At 41.6% G+C, this 27,109-nt stretch overlaps 1 protein-coding gene across 1 annotated transcript; it reads left to right on the top strand.

The window, feature by feature from the left end:
* The first annotated feature begins 1,270 nt into the window (after positions 1 to 1,270).
* Positions 1,271 to 20,829, top strand: si:ch211-153b23.7. The gene is made up of 7 exons (XM_017718817.2): positions 1,271 to 1,739; positions 8,587 to 8,737; positions 11,612 to 11,755; positions 16,068 to 16,202; positions 18,082 to 18,312; positions 19,670 to 19,795; positions 20,369 to 20,829. The coding sequence occupies exons 1-7, from the start codon at positions 1,636 to 1,638 to the stop codon at positions 20,585 to 20,587; spliced, it is 1,110 nt and encodes a 369-aa protein (XP_017574306.1). The 5' UTR covers positions 1,271 to 1,635; the 3' UTR covers positions 20,588 to 20,829.
* Positions 20,830 to 27,109: the final 6,280 nt, after the last annotated feature.

The raw sequence follows: 27,109 nt of genomic DNA, 5'->3' as shown, positions 1-27,109 counted from the left end.
GCTGCTTTGCTTCTGCAGGACCTGGATTCTGCTTCTACCTCAGTAACTGCTGTGTTTATGTCTGTCGTCTGACTGCATGACTATCGTTAATATCTCTGCACCTTATTCCACGACCTCATGTCCAGAGTGAGTGCTGTGTCGGTGCTGCGCTGTCCTGTCTGTTTACTGGGTCTAATGTCCGTTTAATTTATCGTATTTATTGTTTCTAGTTTAACTTTTTTGTTTGCACACTCTGTCCGCACGTTCACACTTTCTACTTTTGTTCCTTGTTGCTCCGTGTCGTTCCTGGAGGAACGTAATTTCACTCCACTGTGTACCGGTACAGAGACGGAATGACGATAAAAGCCTCTTGACCTTGACCTTGGATGACTCAACATAACTGATGGAAACATGAATTCCGCTCTTTTTCAGAAAATCATGAAGGAAAACGTCTGCCGTCAGTTCATTACCTGAAGCTCGAGCGCAGTTGGATTGTGCAGCAAGACAATGATCCAAAGCACACAAGCAAGTCCACCTCTGAATGGCTCAAATGTTCAGGTTTATCGAGCGGCCGAGTCGTGACTCGAATCCCATCGAGATGCTGTGGTGAGGCCTTAAACGGTCAGCTCATGCTCGAAAACTCCCCACTGTAGCCAAAATAAAGCCATTCTACAACAAAGACTGGGCCAGATGCCCTCCACCGCCATTTAAAAGGCACAAGTTATCGCAAACACCTGATTGCAGTTGTTGCTGCCAAGGGTGGCACAACCAGTCACTTTCCCACATGGGTGATACAGGTTTGGACTGAATATTTATCTTTAATAAATGGAACGATCATTAAAACGCTGCATTTTGTGTGTACTTGTATTGTCTTTATCTTACATTAAAATCTGTTGGATTATCTGAAACATTTAAACAGAACAACTTGGGAAAAATAGAAGAAATCGGGTGAATATTTTCTCACAGCACTGTAAACCATGACCTTATGACCTGACTCCCCATCTCCTCTCTAGTGGCTAGCTCTCTTTCCATGACCAAGTGACAGGGAATGTAGAGTCCCTGTGAAAGTTTTCCATTCTGGTGTTTGAAAATGGGCCGGAGGTTAAAACGCTGTGACGTCCGCCGGCGCGTTCTGAGAGCGAGAGGCTTGTGGTTTTGCTGGAGAGATCAGGCTCTACAGACAGAAACCCCACAGAAAGCACATGGTAGAGAAGAGGAAATTCCCCTGACGCTTAATGTCACACTTCCTCATTCTCCTCTCGCTTTAATAACCATAACAACAAAACACTGTCAGTCACATCAAGAGCGTGAAGCCCTCACTGTGGATTACAGATCAATAGAAACAAAGTCATTGCTAGAACACTGGCTTTTCCCACAGCAGTTTGTGGAAGATTACCTTGTTACATAACGAGGCAGTAAAGGCCGAGACCCTGAGCGCTGCCGAACGCTGCTTTTCGAGCTACTTCCTATTTTGTGATGTTTTGCATGAGAGCGTAAGAGGCTTATTTTTGGACTTCCTGCTCAGATACTGAGTGAATTTAAATTCAGCCTTTTTTGTTTATTTGTCTGACTCGCGTCTGGTGACATCGTTTGGATACTCGCTTGTGTGGACGCAAGTTTTAATTGGCAGAATAAATCAGAGTAAGGGAGCGGACCATGGATGGGAGCTCATTATCTTCTCTGTCAGAAGAGGAATCTTCAACCAAGCAGCATTCCCTCCCCGAGGACGCAAACGAACAGAGGACTTCAATTGACTCAGGGTAAGCAGGGGTTTGCAGCTTTATGGCTTATGGTTTGCTCTGAAACCTCGTTTAATGTACAATATATATACTCTGTGAGGTGCGATACAGATGCCAGGACCTAAAGCTAAAATACGTCAAATTAAAATATACATTTGTGATTAAACACCGGGTTACACCACAATATTTACATTTATAATGAGACTTTTATTTTATAACTATTACCGCCAGTGTGTTCACACAGAAATCCAAACACCAGAAAGTATAAAGTTATTGAACAAGTAATTAGTACAAATGTATTTAGAACATTTTACTTTATTAGTGCCAGTTGTTCTTGAGTTTATGCAACGACATATTAACCTTAAAAATCCCAGAATTATTACATATTAAGGGTTATTATTCAGTAACTACAGGACGTCCAAAGCAACGCGGTTGATTTATTCCTAGGTTATAGAAGTCTGTAATAAAACTTTGGGCCTAGGCGCTCCCTGGCCCTTTAAGGGGTTAAGTGTGAATTTTTTAATCATAGCATATTGACGAATAAATGAATTTCATGTGGCTAAACCTGACTTTCATATTATAACAATTACTGCCGGTGTGTTTCTGTGAGTGAACTGTTAACAAAGGCTGTGAAAATGAGCCTGAATGTTTTTATCCCCTTAAATTACACACTCGACTGAATGTCCTCTGGAGTAGCCAGCACAAACATCTAAAAGTGTAAAGGAATTATTATGTAATTAGTGTAAATGTATTCTGCAACAGCTGTTTTGAATTGTCGGGGTTCACACGATGACATATTTAGTGTGAATTTTCATAAGATAACCTGTGTATATGTGGGCTTTTGAAACACTGTCACACCACGTCGTTCAGAATTTACAGTGAAATATAGTGAGGCTGTACTGCCAGTGCGTCGGTGTGAAGGCATCACTAACAAAGACTTCGAAAATGACCCTGAGCTCTCGTCCTTTTGAATAATTATGCCACAAATAAAGTCAAAGTCCTGTGGAGTAACCAGCTCAAACACCTGCAGAGGCTTTTGAGCCAGCAGAAATTACGGCTTTTTGATGGAGTTCTATCATCTTCGTTCTACCTAATAACTCTTCTAACACCAAAGACGGGGAGGGAAGTATAAAATATTGGGCAATAGATTATTTTGATAGCCTCTCTTAGCTCTGAAGTTCATGAGTCAGAGTTACATTATTCCACCCCACTTCCAGCCCACAGTTACAAAATGTGACACTTTGACGTTTTTCCAAAAGCACTGCAAACTTTCTGGACTGAGGGTCATATTTTAGCCCTTTACAAGCTATTACACACAGCTCTGACTACTTGGCTGGCTCAGTCTAGCCTTGTCCGTCTTTACTAAATGTATTCTAGTGTTTATTTTCTCTTTTTTAGCTCCTTATCTGCCGCTGTGTGTAGTTTGCTAATCATCCTATTGATCCCACTCGGTGGGGACAGCATTAGTCGGATAAGGCAGGGACCGTATGTTAAGTGATTAGAATGTATTTGTTCTGTCTTTAGAGTTCACTCTTTAAAAAGATGGTTCTTCAAGGGTACTTCAGCAAAGACAAAGGCTCGGCGTAGAACCATAAACACTTAAAGAGCAATTTCATGCTGAAATTGGTGAAGTGGTTCCTCAAATTGATGGAGAAAGTGAATAGAACCATTTCCAAGTGCTTTGAGGAACCCTGCACAACACATTCTCCGTCAATCTGAAGAACCGTTTCACCATTTAAGCAATCAATGATTCTTTGAGTGGTCATTCAGTAAAGAACCATTGCCTTTACTAAAGAACCCTTGAAGAACCAACTCTTAAGAGTGTGGAGGAGTTGTGATGATGAGCTTCTTTCCCTTGTGATGAGGGTCTGTGGGCATCAAGCACCCACATAGCTAAGAAATCCCCTCCTCTGTGTGTGTGTGTGTGTCTGTGTGTGTGTGTGTGTGTAAGTAATGATCTTGAGCAGAGAGATACAGGTTCAAAATGCTCCTGGCTAAGAAAAGTCATTTTTATAAATCTATATGTTTTAAAAATAAAATATAATAAGTGACAGATGCGGTTTAGGCTTTGAAAATCCTTTTGAATATTCCTTTGAATAATTACACCACAAATAGACTCAACGTCCTTTAATTTAAACAGCACAAGCACCAAAAATTGACCAAGTCCACCTGAACCTAACCGAGAGTGATGCAGAAGGCCGGACTGACCCACGCAGTCTGTCTGACCACACGGACGGCGCGAGCTTCACTTTATTGTCAACCGTTTGAACTGCCAGTGTTTATGCAACAGCATATTTCCTGTGAATTTTCTGTGGAAGATAATTAACTTCCTAATTTGCAATGAAATAAAGTGAAACTTAACATGGTTTCTACTTTATAACCGCCAGTAACGGTGAGTTTGAGATTATCGTTCGGTTAGAAGATTCTGTTTATTTTACAGGCTTTAACATGTGTATGCATCTGTATGTCTATAAGCAGACAAACATGTACCCACATTTACGGCATTTGGCTGACGCTCTTATCCAGAGCGACAGGCAGGCCAAGGTGGTGTTAGGAGTCTTGCCCAAGGACTCTTATTGGTATAGTGTAGGGTGTTTACCCAGGTGGGGATTGAACCCCAGTCTACAGCGTAGAAGGCAGAGGCGTGACCCACTACACCAACCAACCACCATACTAACACATATATGTATGAATATGAATATGTACAGCACTGTGCAAAAGTCTGAGACCCTTCCTTTATTTTCTCCAGTCAAAATTGCCATTAAGCACAATCAAATCATTTTCCCAGAAATATTTCTGAAGAGATTAAATAGAATCAACTTCCTTAACATCAAAGGAAAGTATGTGGAAAAAATGATGAACAGCTAAAGAGAAAAGGGGACTTTTAACTACCATTTGCAAATTAAACAATGAAGCTGCTGCTGTTCTGAGAACAATGGACTGACCACCCCAGTGTCCAGAGCTCAACATCAGTGAATATGTTTGGGATTATTCGGATCATGAAAAGTAAAAAATGCAACCAACTTCAGAAGAAAAATATCACAGATTTGTTTGAAATATTGAAAGAGATTGGAAGCTGTGATAAATATTTTAAAATTGGTATCATATTTAGTTGATTTTTCAGTGAAATAGATGTTTTTCGGCTGTGAAAAACTTAATGGCCATCATAACGAGAAATTAAATAAATGTAGGGTGGGCTGACTGAATACACAGTACTGAATACACGTATATATATACACACATGTATGACTCCAAAAATGTGTGTGTGCGCATTTGATTGGTATGTTCCAGCTCAGACACACACACACACACACACACACACACACACACACACACACACACGGGAAGGGGCGGGGGGGGGGGGCAGTTGGGTGCATCTGCACTGCTGAAATACTACAACTTCCATATTTTGTCAGAGCTGCAATGAAATCATTCCTTGTGACCTCCAGTCATTGAGCTTTGCATGAAAGTACACTATTTCCACACCATCACCAGCAGCAGAGAGTCAAAAATTAATGAATGGCTCATTACGATGAAAATTTTACGGGCCAGAATTTATGATTCATGCATAATGTGCTTTATTCAGCGTTGGAAGAGCTGCTGTTCTATGATGAGTGAGACCAAATATTCAACATTTCAAAAGGTGCTTTAAATAAGTCGTCCAGTTACCTCCACAATCGGCCTCAGACGCTCACAGCCAAAGACAGAATGACAACAGCAGCGCATGACTTTTCTTGTAGGCTGTTGAATGACAGCCTCACTGAACTAAACTTCTGATGAGGGGTGTGTGTGTGTGTGTGTGTGTGTGTGTGTGAGAGGTTTACTTAGGTTAGAATACAACTAACATTGTAGTGGAGCCTTGCATAAACACAAGTAAACATTCATGAAGAAAATCATTTGGGTTTTTATCAAAGTTTATTATTTTATGTGGTTGGTTAGTGTAGTGGGTAACACCTCTGCCTTCTACGCTGTAGCCTGGGGTTCCAAGCCCTGCCTGGGTGAGCTCCCTACACTATACCAATAAGAGTCCTTGGGCAAGACTCCTAACACCACCTTCACCTCCCTGTGTAAAATGATCAAATTGTTAGTCGCTCTGGGTAACAGCATCTGCCAAATGCCATAAGTGGAAGTTGAAGACTAGCCCATACTTCCTTTTTCCGACACATGGAGGATCATCACATTTTTCACAACGCTGCTAACGTGAGGTTAGTGGACAGCTCGACATGCGTGGAGGAGAACAGCAATTGCCAATTCAGCAGTTACCATTCTGGAGCTCCAAATTAATGGGTGGTCTAGAGCTCAAGGTTTCAGTGGATACACTGGTGATCTAAGCCAATTCAATATTGTAAAACTGATAGTTCTGGTCCTAAAATCTGAGCTGCGTCCAAAGCTGTAGTAAAATAAATGATAAGCACACACCCATGACCGCCTCTCTTGCTCTCTTGCTGCTCACATGGACAACTAAGTGTACAGATGAAGTTAGGACCCATTTATTGTTTAAACTGAGGAGCTGGCAACTTATTTTCTTAACCAGAACTATGCTGGTCAGCTATCTAACAGGCTACAAGATAGCTGACAGGCTAAATAACTCCATCATTGAATTACAGTACTTCATCTGACAGACGTCATATGTCTGTGCTTCAGTCAGAGCTCGCATGAAATCCAGACAGAGTCCCAAACAGCTCTGTACTCCCTAAATCGCTTGCTAGCTAAGGAACATTTGAAGTTCTTGCTTCTGCAGCCGAGTATGTTTGAGTGCGGACGTGTTTGAATCCCAAATGACTGTTTGTTACCTGTGTTTTGCTCTGTTGGGCTGCAGGACCCAGTATTTAACCTCCATGTAGTGCACTATGTAGGGAGCAGGGAGCCGTTTGAGATTCAGCCCCAGCGTGAGAAGAGGCGCCGCTGGATCGGTGCTAAATAAGACTCACAGCGACAATTTGGTGACCACAAGGAATTTATAAAGCATTCTAGCTTTTTTGCATTAATCACTATTAATTCTATTATGTCCTATTTATGAAACGTTCATTACTATATAACAAAAAGTTTGAGTTCATGAAATCACTACAATATACGACGACGATGGGAGACCGAAAGTCATTCTGTGGTTCTTGCTTGGTTGCCAAAGAATGAAGAACTACAGTTCTTGGCTGAATAAAGGTTTATGTTGATTGTTATTAATAATGATAAATTATTTTCTGAAAATTGTGTATTTTATCACATCTATTGTTGTACATTGTTTTATAAAAGCAACAAGCCACTCGAGGCCTTGCGTTACTGTTATGTTATTGTAGGGAAGTGGGTACCAGGCGCTCCGCATTGTGCCTAAGAACACACTTCCTCGTGATGAGGTCACCGTAACACACACCTTCTCGAGGCTTATTGCTTTAGTTTACCTTGAGCATTAACTCACATTAGTAAATTAGTTAGCTAAAACAGATGAGCAGCAGCTTTAGACTTAATATGAAAGAGTTTGGATTATAACCTTTATTAGAACATAACTGGATTGCTGTTATGTGAAAATCAGTAATACCTGCATTATTAGCTGTAACAATGCACAATAAACTCTTGGTCAGTTCAAATAGTCAAATACTATCATTTATATTTACATATTATTGATTCTTAATTGGCAGCCCTTGATTCCTATATGTTCCAGGTTGTGTCAGGGTTAGAGAAGAGCTAATTACAATTTAATAAGTCAAAAAATTGTATTTCAAAATATGAACATCGTTAGGGTAAAACCTTTTATCTTCAAAAAGGTAGCTATAAAGGAAAAGATGTCTTGTTGAATGGAAGAAGATATATTTACAAGTAATTTTAGAGCATTTCTATTGGTCCATTTGAAATGAAATTTTTGCATAATCTAGATGGCAACATTTTATAACATGTCATAAAGCCTTAACAAAGTGTTTATTGTGCAGAATTACAACTAATAGTGCAGTTAATAATAATGTTCACATGACAGAATTTAAATTATGCACTAATATGCCATAATGAATGAAGCTTAAGTGTCTAAATCTGAGCAAAGACCAAAATCTCAATAAACTGTCAGCCAAGTGCTTTTTGGATTTGAAGATGAGCTGAAATAAAAGGGTTTGTTTGGAAAATCATCACGATTGTCCCTTTCCATCTCTGGAAACTTGCTTGGGCGAAAACAAAAAGTCCAGGCTGTCGTCTCTTTGCGAGGTGGTGGCCGAAGTGGTGCATGACAGACTGTTTAATCTCCTGGGACCACAGGGCGGAACCCAGTTCCTCTTTCTGTTCACTGTCCTCTGATTTCTGTACAACCTGGTATGACACCACCCTGAAGCCGCGCTCAGAGGAAGCTGTCGGTTCTCTGTCTCTGCACACGGGACACAAATTGGAAAGCTTAGTCAAACTCTGTGTAAGAGTGTTTCAGAAATGCCACGAGAGCGTGAGAACTGTCCAGGAGTGAGAAATGACCTCATTAATGAAAAGACCATGATTTACATCTGGAGAGTAATGGAGAACATGTTCTTTATTAATATTACATTTAGATTTTTCCAGCATCTGGAGTTCAGTTCTACTTGTTTCTGTTTTGTTCAGCTTTTCTTTGCTTTCACTCCATGATGACATACATTCACCCTTTCATTTGAGATGATATTAAAGGTTGCTTTCACTTTTCTTGAGACATTTCATCCATCATAGCTTCTGCAGTTAAACTGAAGTCAGGAAATATGGTTCTCTTCCAAGTGCCTGGTCAAGATTTGCTTCTTCTAAGAAAACCCAACCCTGAAAATGTTCTGTGCTCTAACAGAAGAGTAAAACCTGTGAAGTGTTTTCTTCCTGGAATAACTATCATGAAGGCCAGGATGATTGTAATTGTGCATGTGTGCATGTGTTGCAGACAGGTGGAGGATTTGGCCCAGGGTGAGAGGCTCCTGTCGGGGGAGGAGCAGCTGACCCTCATCACAGAGAGCATGTCCGTCACCTCTGCAGACGAGGAGAAGCTTCAGCTTCTCAACAAAAACACAGAGCTCCGCAGACTCAACAAGGAGGTCAGTGCAGGCTTCGTTCAGCTCCTACCACCTACCGGTCACTTCATTATGTACTCCTACCTTGTTTCTACACCCTTTGTCCTTTTTATCAGCTTCACTTACCATATTCTACAATTACAGACTGTCGCCTCCTTTTGCCCTGTTCTTCAGTGGTAGGGACCCCCACAGGACCACCACAGAACAGGTATTATTTGGAAGATGGGTCATTCTCAACAGTGACGCTGACGTGGTGGTGGTGCGTTGGAGTGTTCCTACACAGCTACCTTGTTTGTCCACTTTGTAGATGAAAAGTCAGAAGCAACAGTTCGTATCTTGCTGTAGAGATGTTGGTCCTCTCTGGTCCTTCATCAGTGGTCACAGGATGCTGCCCACACACTGAGGTGTTAAAAAAACTCCAGAAGCACTGCTGGTGACTGATCCACTCGCGCAAATGCAACACACACTAACACAGCACCACCATGTCAGTGTTACTGCAGTGCTGTGAATGATCTACCACCCAAATAACACCCTCTTTGTGGTTCCTGCATGTATTTTACACATCTAGACATCATTTCTGTTGAAAAAGCAAGTACATCCCTGCTTTAGTATCTGGTACTGTCCCTTCTGATAAAAACAACTTGATGTAGGTGTTTCCTGTCTATCAGTTTCAGACATCTAGCTTTCAGTAGGACCTTCCACAACCCTCCATTCCTTTCTTTTGAGCCCCCTCTTGGTGTATTTATTTATGTGTTTGGTGTCATTGTCCTGTTGGAAGATCTACTTCTTCAGCTTCAACTTTTTTGGAAGATGGCCTCATATACTCGTCAAGCTCTCTCTGGTATGAAAGGGAATTAGTCGATTCTATGATTGTAAGTTAGACCCTGAGGCAAAGCAGACTCTAACCATAACATTTCCAGCATATTAACAGTTGGAACACTCTCAGAAATACAGGTACTAAACCGTCTCTGGGGCAGTTCCCCTCCTGTCACTGGGGTGGAACCCTCAATGGTCCATCTCATTCCCTTTAGTCAGGGAACATAACTGAACCATAATCCACTGAAATGATCTGTTCTAAGCTGGACTGACTCCACACACCCCGCCTCGCCTCGCCTCCAGGCTTTTACTCTACTGCTCTGTTTTAAAACATTCGGTTATGAAAAGGAACAAATACCAACTTTTCACCTGGAGGAACTGATTTAAGCTCCACAATCAGACCTTAGAACCAACTTTTGGTACAAATGACTCTTTCCTACTGCCAGTAGCACACTGTTCCAGGAGGTCCTGGTCCTTGTCTAGATATTTATTAGCTAATGTCAGTGTTGCCCTGAAGTTGTTTTTAGACAGCATAGCCTCCCTCCGGGCAAACCTCCCATATATTACATTTTAAAGGTAGATACACACAATGACATTCACAGAGGCAAGAGCTCCCTGCAGATCATGTGATAAAATTTCTTAAAGACTTCTTTTTTAACATCTTACCATCTTCCTCTGTTTGGTCTTCCAGACTGGGCATGTTTTGATTTCTGATATTTTACAAACACATCTCAGATCTCTTCCTAGACTCGTAGGCATCTACAACCTTCTCAGAGAACTCTTTTGATCTAGGTATGATGAGCCCAATCTACAATAACAACAAACAAACCATATATATATATATATATGTGTGTGTGTGTGTGTGTAGGGGTGTACTTACCTTTTCCATATAAGGGCATTACATTTCTGTATATTTCACAGAAATAAAGAATATGGTTTAGATGTCATTAAGATAAATGTTATGACCTTTATCTATAAATATTGTTCAAATGAATATTATATGTCTGTATGTCCTAATTAGCTGAAAAGGCTGGTTTGTTTGCTAAAGGACATTTGTTTAAACTGGTATGATTTCCTTTTTTTGGGGGGGACTTGCTTTCAGTTTTTAAAGAAATCTGCAGGGATATTTTTCCACATCTCCAGAGTTCAATCTCAACTTGGTCCAAACTCAGTTAATGAGATTTAGGTCTGGACTCTAGGGTGGTCAGTCCATTGTTCTGAGAATACGACCTCCTTTGTTTCGCAAATGTTCTTCTATTTTGTCTATTTTCTTGGCAGACACACATTTTCTCAGACCTATAGTGCCATCTTCTTATTGTAAAAACAGACAGAAACGGCTTTTAAATAGTGATTCTTCTCTTGATAAAATACGTTATTCCCAACTTCTACAATGCCATAGGTCTGTTAATGAATTAGGTTAATTATTTCAATTATTTTACAATTATTGGAAAGTATCTAAAGCTACATATTGTTGCTGTCGGAAGACAACCTCTTATCTCCGTTTTTCAGTTTTTGACATAATTTGAAAATGCCTGTTGTTCTGTACATTGTGTATAAATTTCATGAAGAATGGTCCAAAAGAAATACCCCAAAATTATTTGGAAAGACGCCTGGTTCCATTGACTTATATTAAAAGTGAAGGAGGTTTTTTCCTTCTCCTGTGAAGTTTGAAGCAGATACGAGATTTTCTTCTGACAGAAGCCATATGTTGTCCATTATGCAAAGTCAACATTTGCTATGCAAGCCAGCTTCTCTTCATTCAGATGTTAAAAGCATCCTCTGCAAACTAATGTGAAATGCTGAAACGCTGAGTATACACAGTGATGAATCCCCCATGTGCTACCAAAGGCCACCAAGAGCTTTCAGCTGTGATAAAATGAGCTTTTTTGATGTACTGTCTCCTGCCTCCCATCCTGCTCCCACTTTATGGCACCGGGATGAACATGAGAAGCCTGAGGACATGTGGAAAAGGCTTTGGGTGTGGAGGGGAGTATGAATGAGATTGCTGCACTCGCTCCCCTGGATCCAGCGACTCACTGCAGTGTGTCTGTGTGTGTTTTTATGTGTCTGCACGTGTCACAGCTGATGAAACTAAATGAGGACTGGGACCACATCTACCGCAGCACCAGCGCAGGCCTACAGCAGCGGGTGGCTGCTCTAGAGCAGGAAAACTCAGCCCTCAAGCAGCTGAACAACAGACTCCTGCTCAAAGTAGAGCATGAACAGGTACTGCAGCACACACCGCAGCGTCTCTCTGTGGTGGTTCTCAGTTTTGGTGGCTACTTTGATCAAGTTTAACTTTAAGTTTACTTAAGTTTAACATATTTGAAAAAAACATGAAATGTTACATGTGCCATAACTTTTGCATTTGGCCATTTATTATTTTTTATTCCCACCACATTTTAAATTCAGCAAATAAAACGTGTAGAATTGTGTTCATTGTAGAAGATGAATTGTTGTTTTAATTTAGTTTTAATTGTAGAAGATGAATTGTTGTTTTAATTTAGCTTTAATTGTAAAAGATGAATTGTTGTTGTTTTAATTTAGAAAATCAACAAAACTGTAATTTGATACAGGCACCTGAACTTTTGCATACTACTGAATCTAATTAGAAACCACAGAGAAAAGAAATCCTCACAGGACAATTTACCATTGGGCATTTCAAGAAATCAACCCTTTTGTTTCCAAGCAATCAACAATAAAATAAGAGTATTACTGCAATTACTGCAGAGATTAAATACAACAACGATGATGATCCTCTAAAATGAAAATGAGCTAAAAATGACTGAAATGTATTTTCACCGAAATTTCAGGTCGTCTCCAAAGGCCTAGAAGGCCCTAAGAGTTCCCTACTGACCAATAAGAACGTCCTTTAGCTCTCCTCTTACTGGATGGACATTGGACATACATATGCACTGACCCTACTGATGTAAATAAACACTTAAAGGAACATTTCAGTGTTTTTTCAGCCTGTTTAGTGTAGCATATGATCAATTGTGTGGTTCATAAAAAAGAAAAGAACACCTTTGGATCAAAACACACTTATAATAGAAACAACAGAGAAGATTTTTCATTAACTGCCCATTGGCTTCTAATATAAGGATGCGTTAATTAAAAGATTCTCTGCTCTTCTACTAAGTACAGGGAAATATAGCAAAATGACTGTTTATAGTAAAACCTACAACAGCATAAATACTGAATCAGCAGATATTAGGTCATAAAAACATTGGATTTAAACATTTTAACATCGCATTTAAAGACAATTTTGACTTTCACTTTATAAGAGGCAGCAGCTCCATCTGTAAGCCTCAGTCACACCAAGTTATTTTCCGCCTTATCACATTATTCTACCAGCCTTTAAAAACCGAGAACCTTTTAACGTGTTATTCTTCTCAGTTGTGTTCATTTTAACACAATAAAGCAGTTCCAGCTGGCAGAAGACGCAGGGCACCACTGGCCTCCACTCAGTGCCCACTGCCCTGCATATGTCTGTGTTTTCCCTGCTCTAACACAGCTGCTCTAAATAATCAGCTAATTAACAAAGCCTTCCTGAGCTGAAGTGGCCGTGTTTAAGCAGGGAAAACACTAAAGCCTGCGGGACAGCGGGACTCCAGAACCAGGCCTGGGAAACACGGGTCTGGTACCATAGTGTACTGATTGGAGACTTCATGCTGAAAAGGTTCAAAATCAGAATTGAAACTCATTTCAAATTTGTAACTGAATTCAATTTTAGACTGAAATCTTTTTCCTTAATGTGAAATATGTTTATTTTATAAAAACACCTGACTGAACGGGCCTTTTCGTGACCATCACAACAGCTGTCGGTACTGAAGCGGTCACTACCGAAACGTTTGGTACGAGCGAAAATGCTCGTCAGTCCATGTCTAGCAGACACAGCTGTGAACAGGTGCACACACATAAAATCATAATATTTCTCACTAAAATGCAAAAAAAAAATGTTTCGGTAGTTTTCAAGGTCACACACTGATTTTCAGACTTTGGGACACATTTAAGGCAAAATGATGTGATCTTACTGCTTTTTATTATTATTATTTAAAATGATTATTATTATTTAAAATGATTATTTAAAAGATAAGATAAGATAAGATGATCCTTTATTAGTCCCACAGCAGGGAAATTCACAGTATTACAGCAGCAGCAGAGTAACAGGAGTAAGACACTCAGTAATAGAAACAGGAAACAGTATAAACATTATCAACATTATAAATAATAAAAATTAAAGTTAAATCTCTAGACTATTTACAACAAAATAAGGATAATAATAAAATAAAATAAATAGTCCATAGTAAATCGAAACATTTCAACGTCACTTTAAAATAAGTCAAAAGGATCTTGTAGAAAATGTAAGTTCACAGTTGAAATTGAGGGGCTAGGGTTTGGGACGCCCACCTCCCAATATAAAGCGCCCTACAGAGAATGATGGTGTTCAGATTTAGCTTATTAATTAATTAATTCCTTGCGTTTAATAAGATCATAACATAATCCTTGTAAATATGGTGTGAATGCTGAATAGTGTTTATTTATTTATTTTATTACCGGACTGCAGTCTTATTTACTAAAATGCTCCACATATAAAACGGTTTGTGGTTTATGAGGCCGTGTTGCGACGTTTCGGGCCGTTTTTTGACCCATACCCTTTGGCCATACCTCAGCTAGCTTGTCCATGCTCGGTCACTATGTAAATAGGGCCACACGGTCACTGGTTGGCTGCCTTTGCTTGCTCGTTTAGAGGGCAGCTAAAGTGATTTGTTGTGTTTCACAAGTTGTTGACCCACCGATCAGGCTTATTAAATTTACTTGGGTGATAAACGTGAATTATTATAAAGGTTCTGGCCAAGTGTTATGGTCTTGGCAGAGCGACAGGGACTGTGATGTGCAGTAATCAGTAGATCGAGGGGATTTCAGTGGCTTCAACAGTTGAAGTGTCTGCAGGTATTTGTTCCAGCCATGCACAGCAGCACTTGATTTCAGTAATTAGCTATCCTGCTTTGTTAGAGAAAAGAGCCATTAGTGAAATCAGGTGCTGCGCAGGGTTGTGAACACTGAGCTCCCTTCAGTACATGTTGTGCGATTTGGTTGGCTTCCTGCCTTTGTGATTTGTTTTTATGTAATGGAATGGAAAGCAGCAGCTACTCAGAAGAGCTCCAGTGCCCAGGCTTCTGCGTGCCACCTCTACACTCACCGTCCACTTTATTAGATTCATCCACCTTGTACTTCCACTCACTGCCTGTTTTATAAGGTCCATTTACCTTACAAGTCCACTATATAGGTGTACAATTACAGACTGGAACGCAGCATCGATCATGAGCAATGTGTTAGACATCCTCAGCGACATTCATCATGGGTCAGTACTGACCACAGGACCACAGCTGACCAGATACTATGTGCTGCAGTAATGCAGATTTCTAAAAACCAAGAAGAAAAGCATCTCTACTATAATGTTCGTTCTTGTTGGCGTCCCTGCACTCTCAGAAATAAGGGTCACTGGTTCAGTGCGCTCCTGTCACTGGGGTGGGACCCTCGATGGTCCATCTCAGTCCCTTCAGTCAGGGAACATAACTGAACCATAATCCACTGCAATGATCTGTTCTAAGCTGGACTGACTCCACACGCCCCGCCCCGCCTCGCCTCGCCTCCAGGCTTTTACTCTACTGCTCTGTTTTAAAACATTCGGTTATGAAAAGGAACAAATACCAACTTTTCACCTGGAGGAACTGATTTAAGCTCCACAATCAGACCTTAGAACCACTGCTGGAGCTTTGAGGGAACATCTACACTGTTTGGACCCTGATGAAGGAAAAATGTTCCTGACCAGAACCTTCATTTCTGACAGCGTATGGGATTCTAGGATTATAACAGTGCACATGAACATTGTTTGCCTCAAGTGATGCTTTTCTCAAGAAATTACATCCATTGGAAATCAAAACATAACTGATCAATTCCACTATCAGACCCTAAATTGATTGTTTGATTATGCTGGTGTGTATGATTAATCTGACATGATAGGCCTTCAGTTCAACTCCTGAAGGTCTAACCAATGGGTGAGCTCGCTTGGCTGTATCTACGTAAATATACCTAAAAAATATCAGATTGAATAATTTTCCATTGGCCATTTCAAGATATTAACCCTTTTTTTCCAAACGACAACAGGGTTTAAATTACACCAAGAATGATGATCCTATTGAATAAAGATGAACTAAAGATGACAGAAATCTTTAGGCTTTCTCTAAACGCCTAGAAGACTCAAACTCCCACTGAAGACATGGTGCAAACACGGTAGTGTGTGTGGCGCTGGTACATCTGTATAGTCCACAGACCATAAATATCCAGCCAAGACCACCTCTGTGCTTAGGAACTGACCGCTGATGAAGAGCGAGTGGAACACAACCTGTGCATTAGCAGATGAGCTACAGTCTCTAACTGTCTCTAACTGTGGACGTGTCTACAGGGAGTATAAAGTGCCTGTACCCAGCTGTACTAATGGATGTGCTCTTTTTCTGTTTGTGTGCTTGTGCAGAATAAAAGTGAGTATTATGAACACACCTTGATGCAGGAGCTAAAGAAGAATCAGCATCTTCAAGAGTACATCCGCCTCCTGGAGAGCCGTCTGCACCGCACCGACACGCTGAAAGACTGGGCCTTGGGGACGCAGGTAACAGCCGTAGTTTGTTTATGTCCATATGTGCAACTAAGGATGGAACCAGTTTTAAACCCTGCATAACAAACATGTTAGTTCAATAGTAGTAGCTCTATTTATATTAGTCACTGAATAATAAGTCTTTAGATTATGACTGTAATTCATACACATGTACAAAACCCAATCATATACGACCCTGATGGTCAGTCGTAACATTGCATGGAGGGGCTAAACATGGAACCCCCTGTTGCATCATATTTGAGAACCTCTTCCCAGCTGCAGCAGGAATGTGTACCATCACCTAAAGGCCATCAAACCAACAGAACACCCACAGTGTAATTCACCTGTTCTTCCAGTTACAGTATGAACCAAACCTGACAAGATAGAAGTTCCAATCATTATTAGATGATTCTGTAAAACAGCAATTTGCAAACTAAATGAATGTATGCCGTAAGCCCTTATAAGCTCCAAATGACCCTGTTAGTAATTCCAAATGGACATGTGCAGCTGCGACATCACCACATCAAGCTCAGTGCTAATATAACATGGCAAACCCCATAGGAGCGATAACAGAAATGATTATTGTCATATTATTGTATGGATAAATACAGGCTGCCAGTAAAGCTTCACTTGACTTACTCACTATATCTGACCGTGTTTTGATGGGGGCAGTCGTGGGCTGGAGGTTAGGGAACTGGCCCTGTGACCTGAAGGTTGCCGGTTCGATCCCCAGGGCCATGTTTCTAAAAACTTCAGCAGATACTTTTTCTCATGTTCACGTAGTTATAATCTAAACCAGGGGCGTCAAACTCAACCTCTAAAATATGTTAAAAATCTCAACACATCTGTGAGCCAGCTGTGCTCTTATTTTATTTTTAATTCACATTTTGCTATGACACCAACTGGCCATTCAAAATATGCCAAAATTACAACGGCAGAAAAAAGGCACTGAATACTCGAATGATTTAAAAATCATTTAAAATAAAAACGAATTGTTTTATGTAAATGAATAGACTATATGACCTGCAGAGAAGTGTTTAACCTGTTTAAATGTCCGTATTGTACCTCAGCCTTTTTTACTGCCCCTGACATCTGGCATCTTTTTTCGTTTGTTTATTTTTGTGGTGCTGTCCCATAGATCGCTGTTGAGGAGAGGATGTGAGCATACATTCTGTTGCAGTGCACGCTGGGAACTGTAGTGCAGCTCATGGGGAAATGAGCTAATATTAATAGAAAATTAAAATAACAGGCCTTTATCAGTGGTCACAGGACGCTGCCCACAGGACGCTGCCCACAGGACGCTGCCCACAGGACGCTGTCAGCTGGGTATTTTTGGTTGGTGGACGATTCTCAGTCCAGCAGTGACACTGAGGTGTTTAAAAACTCCAGCAGCACTGGTGTGTCTGATCCACTCAGACCAGCACAACACACACTAACACACCACGTCAGTGTTACTGCAGTGCTGAGAATGACCCACCACCCAAACAGTACCTGCTCTGTGAGGGTCCATGGGGGTCCTGACCACTGAAGAACAGGGTAACAGAGTATCAGAGAAACAGATGGACTACAGTCTGTAGCTGTAGAACTACAGAGTGCAGCTATACAGTAAGTGGAGCTGATAAAGTGGACAGTGAGCGTAGAAACAAGGAGGTGGTCAGAATGTTCTGCCTGACCGGTGTACATTTGTGTCCTTTTGCTACCTACTGTAGTACCAGACACTGCGACATGCTGCTGGTTTCATTCACAAACTTGCAGGCAAAGTCAAACGTCAGCTATAGCACGGCACAATGTGTGACTCATCATTTTCCTTTTCTTTATATTTCGTCTTCTTTTTTCTTATCTATTCCAATTATAATCATCATTTCCACACCTATCCATTATCTTTCCATTCCAGAATTCATCAGCAGTTATCACACCTCCGGAGGCTCATCACCTGGAGCGAACCTCTAAGCCCCCCACGGGCTTAGTGTCCACCCCGGGGCTCCCCACCTCCACAGGCCCGCTTTCAGAGTCCCGCCAGAGGAACAGGTCCGGCCGAGAGGTCCCCGAAAACCACAGCAGACAGACCAGTGCCTTCAAAGAGGTGCAGGACCTAAAAGAGCAGCTGGAGGCCTTGAGGTGTCAGGTGAGTGAGTAGCATTAAGTCTGTGGGTCAAGCTGTGCAGGACATTTCACCCTGGGTCACGCTTCAGTGATAAGAAACAGATGGAATTGTGTCAAGGATAAGTGCCGGTTCTCTCTCTTAAAACCAGCCATGCCCTGCAAATGCTCGGCTCGTGGCTGAGTGGACAGACAGCACCACCAAGTGGACATGGGATGATCTGATTTGTACATACTAGAACAGGGGGTCACAACTCCGGGCCAGAGTTCATCACAGTTTTCAGGTTTTCCTACCCAAACACACCCGTTAAACCTGTCAATTAACAGACAAGCGTAAGCAGGTGTGATTGAGCAGGAAAATCACCAAACTGCGCCGGACACCGGCCCTCCTGGACCCCTGGTCCAAACCTACAGTACCAGTTTGACCAGTTTGGAAGCACTTGTCATATTAATAAGTATTAACAGGTTTTTCAACTATAACTTACATATTGTACTATTATAAATTATTAAATAAAATACACCTTGCAAGCTCTTTATTTTGATCATTCTTTTTTTTTTGTGAAGAACAAGTTATTAGATAAAATAGGGAGACTGATTATAATAAGAACAGCATCTTTGATTGGCAGCCACAGTCATTTTCATGCTCCATGTCCATGGGCGTCTTTTTTATGAACTGCAATATTTACTATAATAACAACATATTATACTTCAAACTTATGTTTCAGAAAAGAAAACCATCTTTCATGGATTTAAGTTCCAGGGAAAACAGCATTTTTCAGGCATTTCTGTGGAGATTAGATATTAGATTAGATTTAGATTAGATATACTTGCTTGAGGAGCATAAAACTCAAAGACAACCATGCGAGACTTGCTAGACCACCAGACGTGCCGCCATCAGATGAACAGTACTTAACGATTTCATCTCTGAGACGATAATAGGCTGCAGTGTTAAGAGGACAAGAAAGAAGGACATTTGAAAATCAAGCAAAGCTGCAAGACTGTCCACCCCAGAGATCCTAGACGTTAACGTCGCTGAATGTGTTTGGGATTGTAACCAACTTCTATCACCGAAGGCTGGAGGCGTGAAAAACATCCCAGCAGATTTCTGTGAAAAACTGAAAGCAGGTGTTCTGAAAAGAATGGAAGCGTGGTTTAGGAAAAGAGTGGACACAGTGAATACTTTAATTTTAATTTAAATAAATGAAAGCTGTAATCTGGCTGGGATCCAGATTAGTGGAGGTCAATAGACATTGTAGACTATACAGCGTCCATCTCAATGCTTCCATGATGCAATGCCGTGTGTCAGAGTGAGAGCAGGACTTGTGTGAGCGCTGTCTAAGCCTGAAACAATAAAACTGCTGCAATTTCTTTCTTACTTCCAGACTAAAATCTACGAGGCTGACTACAAGACAGAGCACAAGGACCATGAACGCATGCTCCAGGAGAACAAGAGGCTACGGCGGCGAGAGGGAGAGATGCGCCAGCAGATGGTGCTGTTGCAAGAGCAGGTGATTTAGAGATGTTGACTCTTGGATAGTATCAGCTGCTGTGGTTGGACAAAGATACACTCACTCACAACTTTATCAAAGGGATCAGACACAGCAGTGCTGCTGGAGTTTTTAAACACTGCGTCCACTCACTGTCCACTCTATTAGACACTCCTACCTTGTAGATGTAAAGTCAGAGACGACAGCTCATCTGCTGCTGCACAGTTTGTGTTGGTCATCCTCTAGACCATCAGTGGTCACAGTACGCTGCCCACAGGACGCTGCCCACAGGACGCTGCTGGCTGGATATTTTTGGTTGGTGGACTGTTCTCAGTCCAGCAGCGACACTGAGCTGTTTAAAAACTCCAGCAGCACTGCTGTAGATACACTTTGTAGGTGTGCAGTTAATGACAGCAGCCCATATGTTGCTATGCATGGTTTGGCCAGTGGGTGGGAGTAGAAGGCAGGTGATATGAAGTGGATGGTGGGTGTTTAGTAGAACCAAACAGCTTTATAAGAGAAGAACCTCGACTTGTTCTTTAAATGTTAAGAACACACTGGGTAGCTAACAGGGTCTTTGTTCAATGCCCCCAGCTGAAGGTGTACGAAGATGACTTTCAGAAAGAGCGCTCAGATAAGCAGCTGCTGCAGAGGCTCCTCCTGAAGAAAGCTCCAGGTGGGAAGGACCCCGTGCTGGTGCACCGCTGCAACAACGACCAGGAGAAACCTCACGGGGAGAGGAGGAAGGGACGAGACGAGCAGAGAGGAGCTTACGTGTGCCCCAAACACTGTGAACGTCACGGACAGCTTTAGTCGCCCACAGGAATATAATGGAATCTCAGTAGAAGCTACACATTAAACATCTTACTGCCTTTATAAACATTCAACTGTATTTATTTGACACTTTAGCTTATGTTTTACACCTTTTTCTTGCACTTCTTCTTCTTTTTCGTGTACCTTTTGTACCCAAACAGACATGCACAGGCATTTTTGTTTGATTAAAAAAAAGAAATGTAATTGAATCTGAATAAAAGCTATTTTTGTACACTATAAAATAGATTTCTAGCTTTTGTCAAACACCCTTAAAAAAGGTGCTGTAAAGGGTTCTTTCAGCAATGCCATAGAACAGTGGTTCTCAGACTGTGGCATGCGTTCCCCCATGGGTTTGTCACTTTGGGGTACATCAAAAAATTCAGATGTTATTCTTCATTTAGTTTCATTTATTCAGCCACCCGCAGTTACACATTCACTTCTCCGATACAGCCAAATAAACAGCTTCCAGCACTAATAGTTCACTATTACTCTCTTATTAGAGAGGAAAGCGCTCCACTCCGGACTTTAATGAGCACCACGGGTTCAGGAGAAACCAGAGAACGTGTAGCGAGGAGAACAGCCACTCGGGAACGCCTCCTACGTTTGTCAAATGTTGGAGGAGGTTCCTGAGTGAATAGGAAACAGACAAAAGAGAACATCTTCACTAGAACACCAGAACTGGACATCTGCGATGTGAAGTATGATTCGGTTAACTGGTAAATCTAAACTTGTAATTGAGATTATTGTTGAGATTATTTGGATTGTGAGTGCAAACAACTTCTAAGACTGAACTTTGGAGGTATGGAAAAACACCTCTGCAGATTCCTTTGATACGCTGAAAGCAAGTCTGAAAAGAACGGAAGCTGTAATAAAGGTGAAAAGTGTTCACACGGAATACTGAATAAAGAACTATTCGAGCTGGATTAGTTTTCCAGAGGAGGTCCGGGGATGTGATTAGTGCATGGAGCTGTGTGATTTCTCCAAATTACCCCAAATAGCCTGGATTGAAACATCACTGCGTGGATGTTTACGTCAGCATTATGCGACAGATGCCACTCTTCCAAAAAGTAATAAGACACTGTGTGGCTTAATGGCATATAGATTAGCATTAGACTAGTAAAGCAGGTTCATTCAACTTACCAAATGCTGCACAACATGACAGAAAATGCATCGCCTTGCAGCAAAAGTACTCAAGATATTTCAGAGTTCTTCTTGAGGATTAAAAAAAAAATCGAGGTGGCTTTATTTGATCTATTATCTGGCTTTAATGTGATGTTAAGCCAAACTGGGCTACTATAACAGAGTTTGGCAGATTCTAGAGGATAATTATTACTCAGCAGTGGAAATGGTCAGCCTGTGCTTCCGGCTGCCAGCAGAGGCACTGTTACCCCAGGAGACTCAGTAATCAGCACCAACCAGGCGCACCTGTTGGTACCGGCATGTAAGGCTGTGGCGGACAGATCACCCTGTCACACTTTTAAAGAGAAGTGACAGGTATGGTAAGATAAAAGAGAGACTGTAAAAACAGGAAAACAAGGAGGAGAAAACAGAGCACTGCTCTAGGTCAGGGCACCGAGAAGAAAAGGCGAAAAAGGAAAGCATTGTTCTGATTTAAGACAAGGAAAAAAGCAAAAGAAGCAAAACAAAGAAGAGAGAAAAGAAAAGGCTGAAACACAGCCGGCTCCCCATCTCTCCTCAGAGACGTGTTTTGGTTTGGTCATTTATTTGATTTAACACACTCGCTGTCCCCAAATCGTTCTCCATTAAACCACATCACACTATAAACCACCATTAAAGTGAATGAGTCTGTTTCCATCCTCACGAGGTTTCCTCTCTGCGCGTGGGTCTGCTCCCAGACCATCCCGGGACAAGCAGACTTGTAAAAAGCTGGATTAAAATACAGGATCTCATCGGATATCACTCCAATAACAGCGCCTCCCCAAGTAAAGCTAATCCAGCTGAGCTTAATTCGCCACTATGATTAGCAGATCTGAGGTTTTGCAGTTTTCTGTTAAATATTATGTTTTGTGGTGGAAATTCAACTTGTATGGCCATTTTGACTGGAAATCAAATAATGTTTGCAACAGTTCTAAGAGACTAGCTTTACAGGCTCTGCACACTGCACTGTACTTACTGACATCAACAGTAATGAAAAGGCATAGTGCTATCCACAGGAGCCAAACAAATTACTTTTCTCATTGTACTGGATGCCTACTGACGTTTACACTATATAGGCATAAGTATTGGGACACCCATCCTAATTGAGTTCAGGTGTTTCAGCCACAGCCATTAACAGGTGGATAAAATTAAGCACATGCAACCTCCATAGACAAACACTGGCAGTGGAATGGGTCGAATTGATCAGCTCAGTGACTTTGAATATGGCACTGTTATAGGATGCCACCTCTGCCACAGGTCACTTTGCAAAATTTTGTTTTGCTAGATCTGCCCCTTCCAACTGTAAGTGCTATTATTGGTATAGTGTAGTGGGTAACACCTCTGCCTTCTATGCTGTAGACTGGGGTTCAATTCCTGCCTGGGGTAAACACCCTACACTATACCAATAGCAGTCCTTGGGCCTTGAGTCCCAACACTACTGAAAGGGTTAACTCTGCTCTAACTCTGCTCTAAGCAGACTTTGCAGCAAGCATCGCTACTGTCCTTGGCAGTTTTGCACAAACAACTTGCTCCTCTTATCGGGACAACATTCTGTCCAGAACCATTTGTTCTCTTTCGTAGGTAAGATTCTCGTACACAGAGCAGAAGCCCCCCTCCTTTGGGCAGTTCCGGTGGTCCGTGAGTGTCAACTTAGCATTTCATGACTGTTAGACAACTTATTTGGGTCCACCCTGTTTGCTTGTACGCAACAGGGCAGGACGTGTTTGTATAAAAGAAGGAGTGCCCTTCTTTCTTTGTGCAGAAGACTTAATAAACTCTTTGATTGATTAAGAGAGTCGTTCTGTCTTCCTGCACCGAGCGCTTAGTCTGCCTGTGTAAAAAATGTAAAATTGTGAGTTGCTCTGGATAAGAGTGTCTGCCAAATGCCGTAAATGCAATTATTGTGAAATGGATGCACCTCAGAGCAACGTTTCTCCATTTGTGCCTATTTTCTGTTAAATAATTTTACTAAAGACTTCCAAATTATCTCTGGAAGCCACATTAGCAAAATAACTGTTTTAGGAGCTTCATGAAATGGGTTTCCATGGCAAAGCAGCTGCATACAGGCCTAATTTCAAAATGCACTATGCCAAGCGCCGGGAGGAGTGATGTAAAACACTCTGGACTCTGGAGCAGTGGAAATGCATTCTGTGGAATGACAAATCAGCTTCTCTATCGGTCAGTCTGATGGACGGGTCTGGGTTCAGCAAATGCCAGGACAACGTTACCTGCCTGACTGCACTGTGCCAGCTGTAAAGTTTGGAGGAGGAGGAGGAGGAGGAGGAGGAGGGATGATGCTACGGGGCTGTTTTTCAGGGGTTGGTCTAGAACCATTAGTTCCAGTGAAGGGAATCTTGACGCTTCAGCACCAAGACATTCTGGACAGCCATATGTTTCTATCTTTGTGGAACAGGTTGGGGAAGAGCCTTTCCTGTTCCAGTATGACTGCTGCTTCATAACGTCATGATTGGGTAAGTTTGGCGTGAAAGAGCTTGACTGACCCTCACAGAACCTCACTGACCTCAACCCCACCCCCAGGAACTAGAACGGAGATTGTGAGCCAGACCCTCTCGTCCAATGTCAGTGTCTGACCTCACAAATGCTCTTCTGGATGAATGGACAGAAATCAGACACTCTCCGAAACCTTGTAGAAGCTTCCCAGAAGAATGGAAGCTGTTGGAGCTGCAAAGGGGGACCAACTCCATATTAATGCCCATGGATTTAGAATGGGATTCTGTAGGTGTCCCAGTACTTCCCCGCTGTGGGACTAATAAAGGATTATCTTATCTTACTTCTGTCCATATAGTTTATCTTGAGGTCATGCACCACTGGAGGGTAACGATAAACCGTGAAATGGTGAATTGGCCTCTGTGCCTTGTCAGAGTTCAGATTTAAGGCCCTTCAGAAAAACTTATCAAACGAGGAAACTGGTGACCAGCAAGTCTCAGTATTTTCTTCCTGGTCACTTCAGTGTCAGTGAACTGACGTGCATGTGGAGGGTGAGCAGGTCCTTCCATGATGTCATCCAGGGTGGTTTATTTTTTTTCCTGTCTTTTTGCTGTTGCTACACAATTTACACCACGTTGTGCTTTTTCCCTTTACAGTCTCGGTTTTGACTGGAAATCTCATTCCCGGTCAATATTGACCATTTTCTGTTGGTCCCTTCATTATGAAATATTCATACAATGGAATGCAAAGCCAGGCGTTTCAAGTGTTGTACAAAGGATAGATTTTGCAATCATATAGACTCATGGCTCATGTCATGTCCCACTACAGCCTGCACAATGTCCACAGGGAATACGACTGGGTCATGGCACTAACTAAACTTACAGCTTCCTTGTATATGAGCAGTAACACAGTCAGGCTTTCCTCAAAGAACCTGTACATTCTAGCTACTGCAGGCACCTGAGCAGCAGAGCAAGTACTAGAATGTAGTATTAGAATGAACTTATTAGAATTTCCTAGAATAAAGCCATTTTTATTTTGATTTTGATTCGATTGATGTCGAATGTCTTTTCTCATAATTTTGACTGATTATTTTGACACAATGTCTCGTGTTGAGATTTTGACTGATTTATATTGGAATAATGGCTTATTTTATTAAGTTTGCTAAAATAAAGCCTTTAGCACTTTAGCAATGTTAAAAACTATATAATGCAGCACTGGTCTTATTACATCTCTATCATTAAACATATGTACGAATGATTAGTCATTTAATAATGTTTAATACCATTTTTTGCACCCCCCACTTTTTTTCACTCAATCAGGCACCCATTCCAGCTGCTGTGTAATGTGCAATTAACAGTGTAAACGTTCATTACCTTCAGATATCATTTCTTTGGACTATGATTTGGGTTATGAAAAATGAGTACTTACATTTTCTTTTGTTTACTGTCAGTGCTGTTGGTTGCTATAATGGTACGTGCAGTTGTTTAGGACCCCTGAGCTATAAACATGCAGTTGTTTAGGACCCCTGAGCTATAAACATGCAGTTGTTTAGGACCCCTGAGCTATAAACATGCAGTTGTTTAGGACCCCTGAGCTATAAACATGCAGTTGTTTAGGACCCCTGAGCTATAAACATGCAGTTGTTTAGGATCCCTGAGCTATAAACATGCAGTTGTTTAGGACCCCTGAGCTATAAACATGCAGTTGTTTAGGACCCCTGAGCTATAAACATGCAGTTGTTTAGGATCCCTGAGCTATAAACATGCAGTTGTTTAGGACCCCTGAGCTATAAACATGCAGTTGTTTAGGACCCCTGAGCTATAAACATGCAGTTGTTTCGTTCTATATATGGACTATTTTATTGAATTGGATCAAAGCAAAGTGAAGCTGAAAAGAACAATTTAAATTGTGTAAGTGGGGCTGCATCCCTGTCCCTCATGGCCACATGGTGAACAGTTAGATCCCATTGTTTTGAAGTAAACGTGTCCCAACGTCTGAAAATCAGGGTGGAAATCAAGAATCATCACTACTGAAATAAACATGTTGAAAGTTGGGCGTTCATTAGACCACGACTGGCTAAAATGAACTAAAATTATACCAAAATATTAGCTAAAATTACAGGAAGTCACTACCAAAAGTTTCAGTGGTGCCATGATTGTTTTGAGGTGATGAAACTGAATATTAAATCATTTGTTTTTAAGAAAAATAAACAAGTGAAGATAAAGGGTCTAAATCATTTTAGTGCCCCAGTCAGTTGAAAATCTAAAATGTGTTTTGAACCAATAGCTGGAGCGATGCCCGTGTTTAAGCACCCCAGTCAAATTCGTTTTTGTTGATTAAGTGAAAATACATCCTCTACAGAGAACACGCTGGAACATTACATCGGGCAGTCGTGGGCTGGAGGTTAGGGAACTGGCTCTGTGACTGGAAGGTTGCTGGTTCAATCCCCAGAGCCAACAGACCAGGACTGAGGTGTCCCTGAGCAAGATGCCTAACCCCCAATTGCCCCCATAGGTGCCATTGACTGCCTGCCACTCCGGGCGTGTGTGTGTGTTTCACTTCATGAATGTGTTTAATGCGGAGGTGGAATTTCCCCATTTGTGGGGTTAAAGGGTCACTTAACTTATTAGATTGGTAATATTAGTATTTTTCTGCTGTTTTTTTTTCTTTGCTGAGCTTAACACGGGCGGCACGGTGACGTGGTGGGTAGCGCTGGGTTCGGTTCCCCGGCCGGGTGACCAGCATCCTTTCTGTGTGGAGTTTGCATGTTCTCCCAGTGTCTGCGTGGGTTTCCTCCCACAGTCCAAAGGCCATTTGGTCAGGGTAAATTGCCCCTAGGTGTGACTGGATATGTCTGTCTGTCTGTCTGTCTGTCTGTCTGTCTGTCTGTCTGTCTGTCTGTCTGTGTTGGTTCCA

The sequence above is a fragment of the Pygocentrus nattereri genome, chromosome 8 (genome assembly GCF_015220715.1).
Source record: "Pygocentrus nattereri isolate fPygNat1 chromosome 8, fPygNat1.pri, whole genome shotgun sequence".
NCBI classification, from domain to species: domain Eukaryota; kingdom Metazoa; phylum Chordata; class Actinopteri; order Characiformes; family Serrasalmidae; genus Pygocentrus; species Pygocentrus nattereri.
Note: the sequence above shows the minus strand (reverse complement) of the source record. Positions and strands in the feature narration are given on the sequence as shown.

What these genes read in the sequence shown, in the direction of transcription:
- si:ch211-153b23.7 (XM_017718817.2), top strand. Translation starts at nt 1,636, where the DNA reads ATGGATGGGAGCTCATTATCTTCTCTGTCAGAAGAGGAATCTTCAACC. An exon ending in AGGACTTCAATTGACTCAGG is followed by an intron (nt 1,740 to 8,586) that starts GTAAGCAGGGGT and finishes CATGTGTTGCAG; the next exon opens with ACAGGTGGAGGATTTGGCCC. An exon ending in TCAAAGTAGAGCATGAACAG is followed by an intron (nt 11,756 to 16,067) that starts GTACTGCAGCAC and finishes GTGCTTGTGCAG; the next exon opens with AATAAAAGTGAGTATTATGA.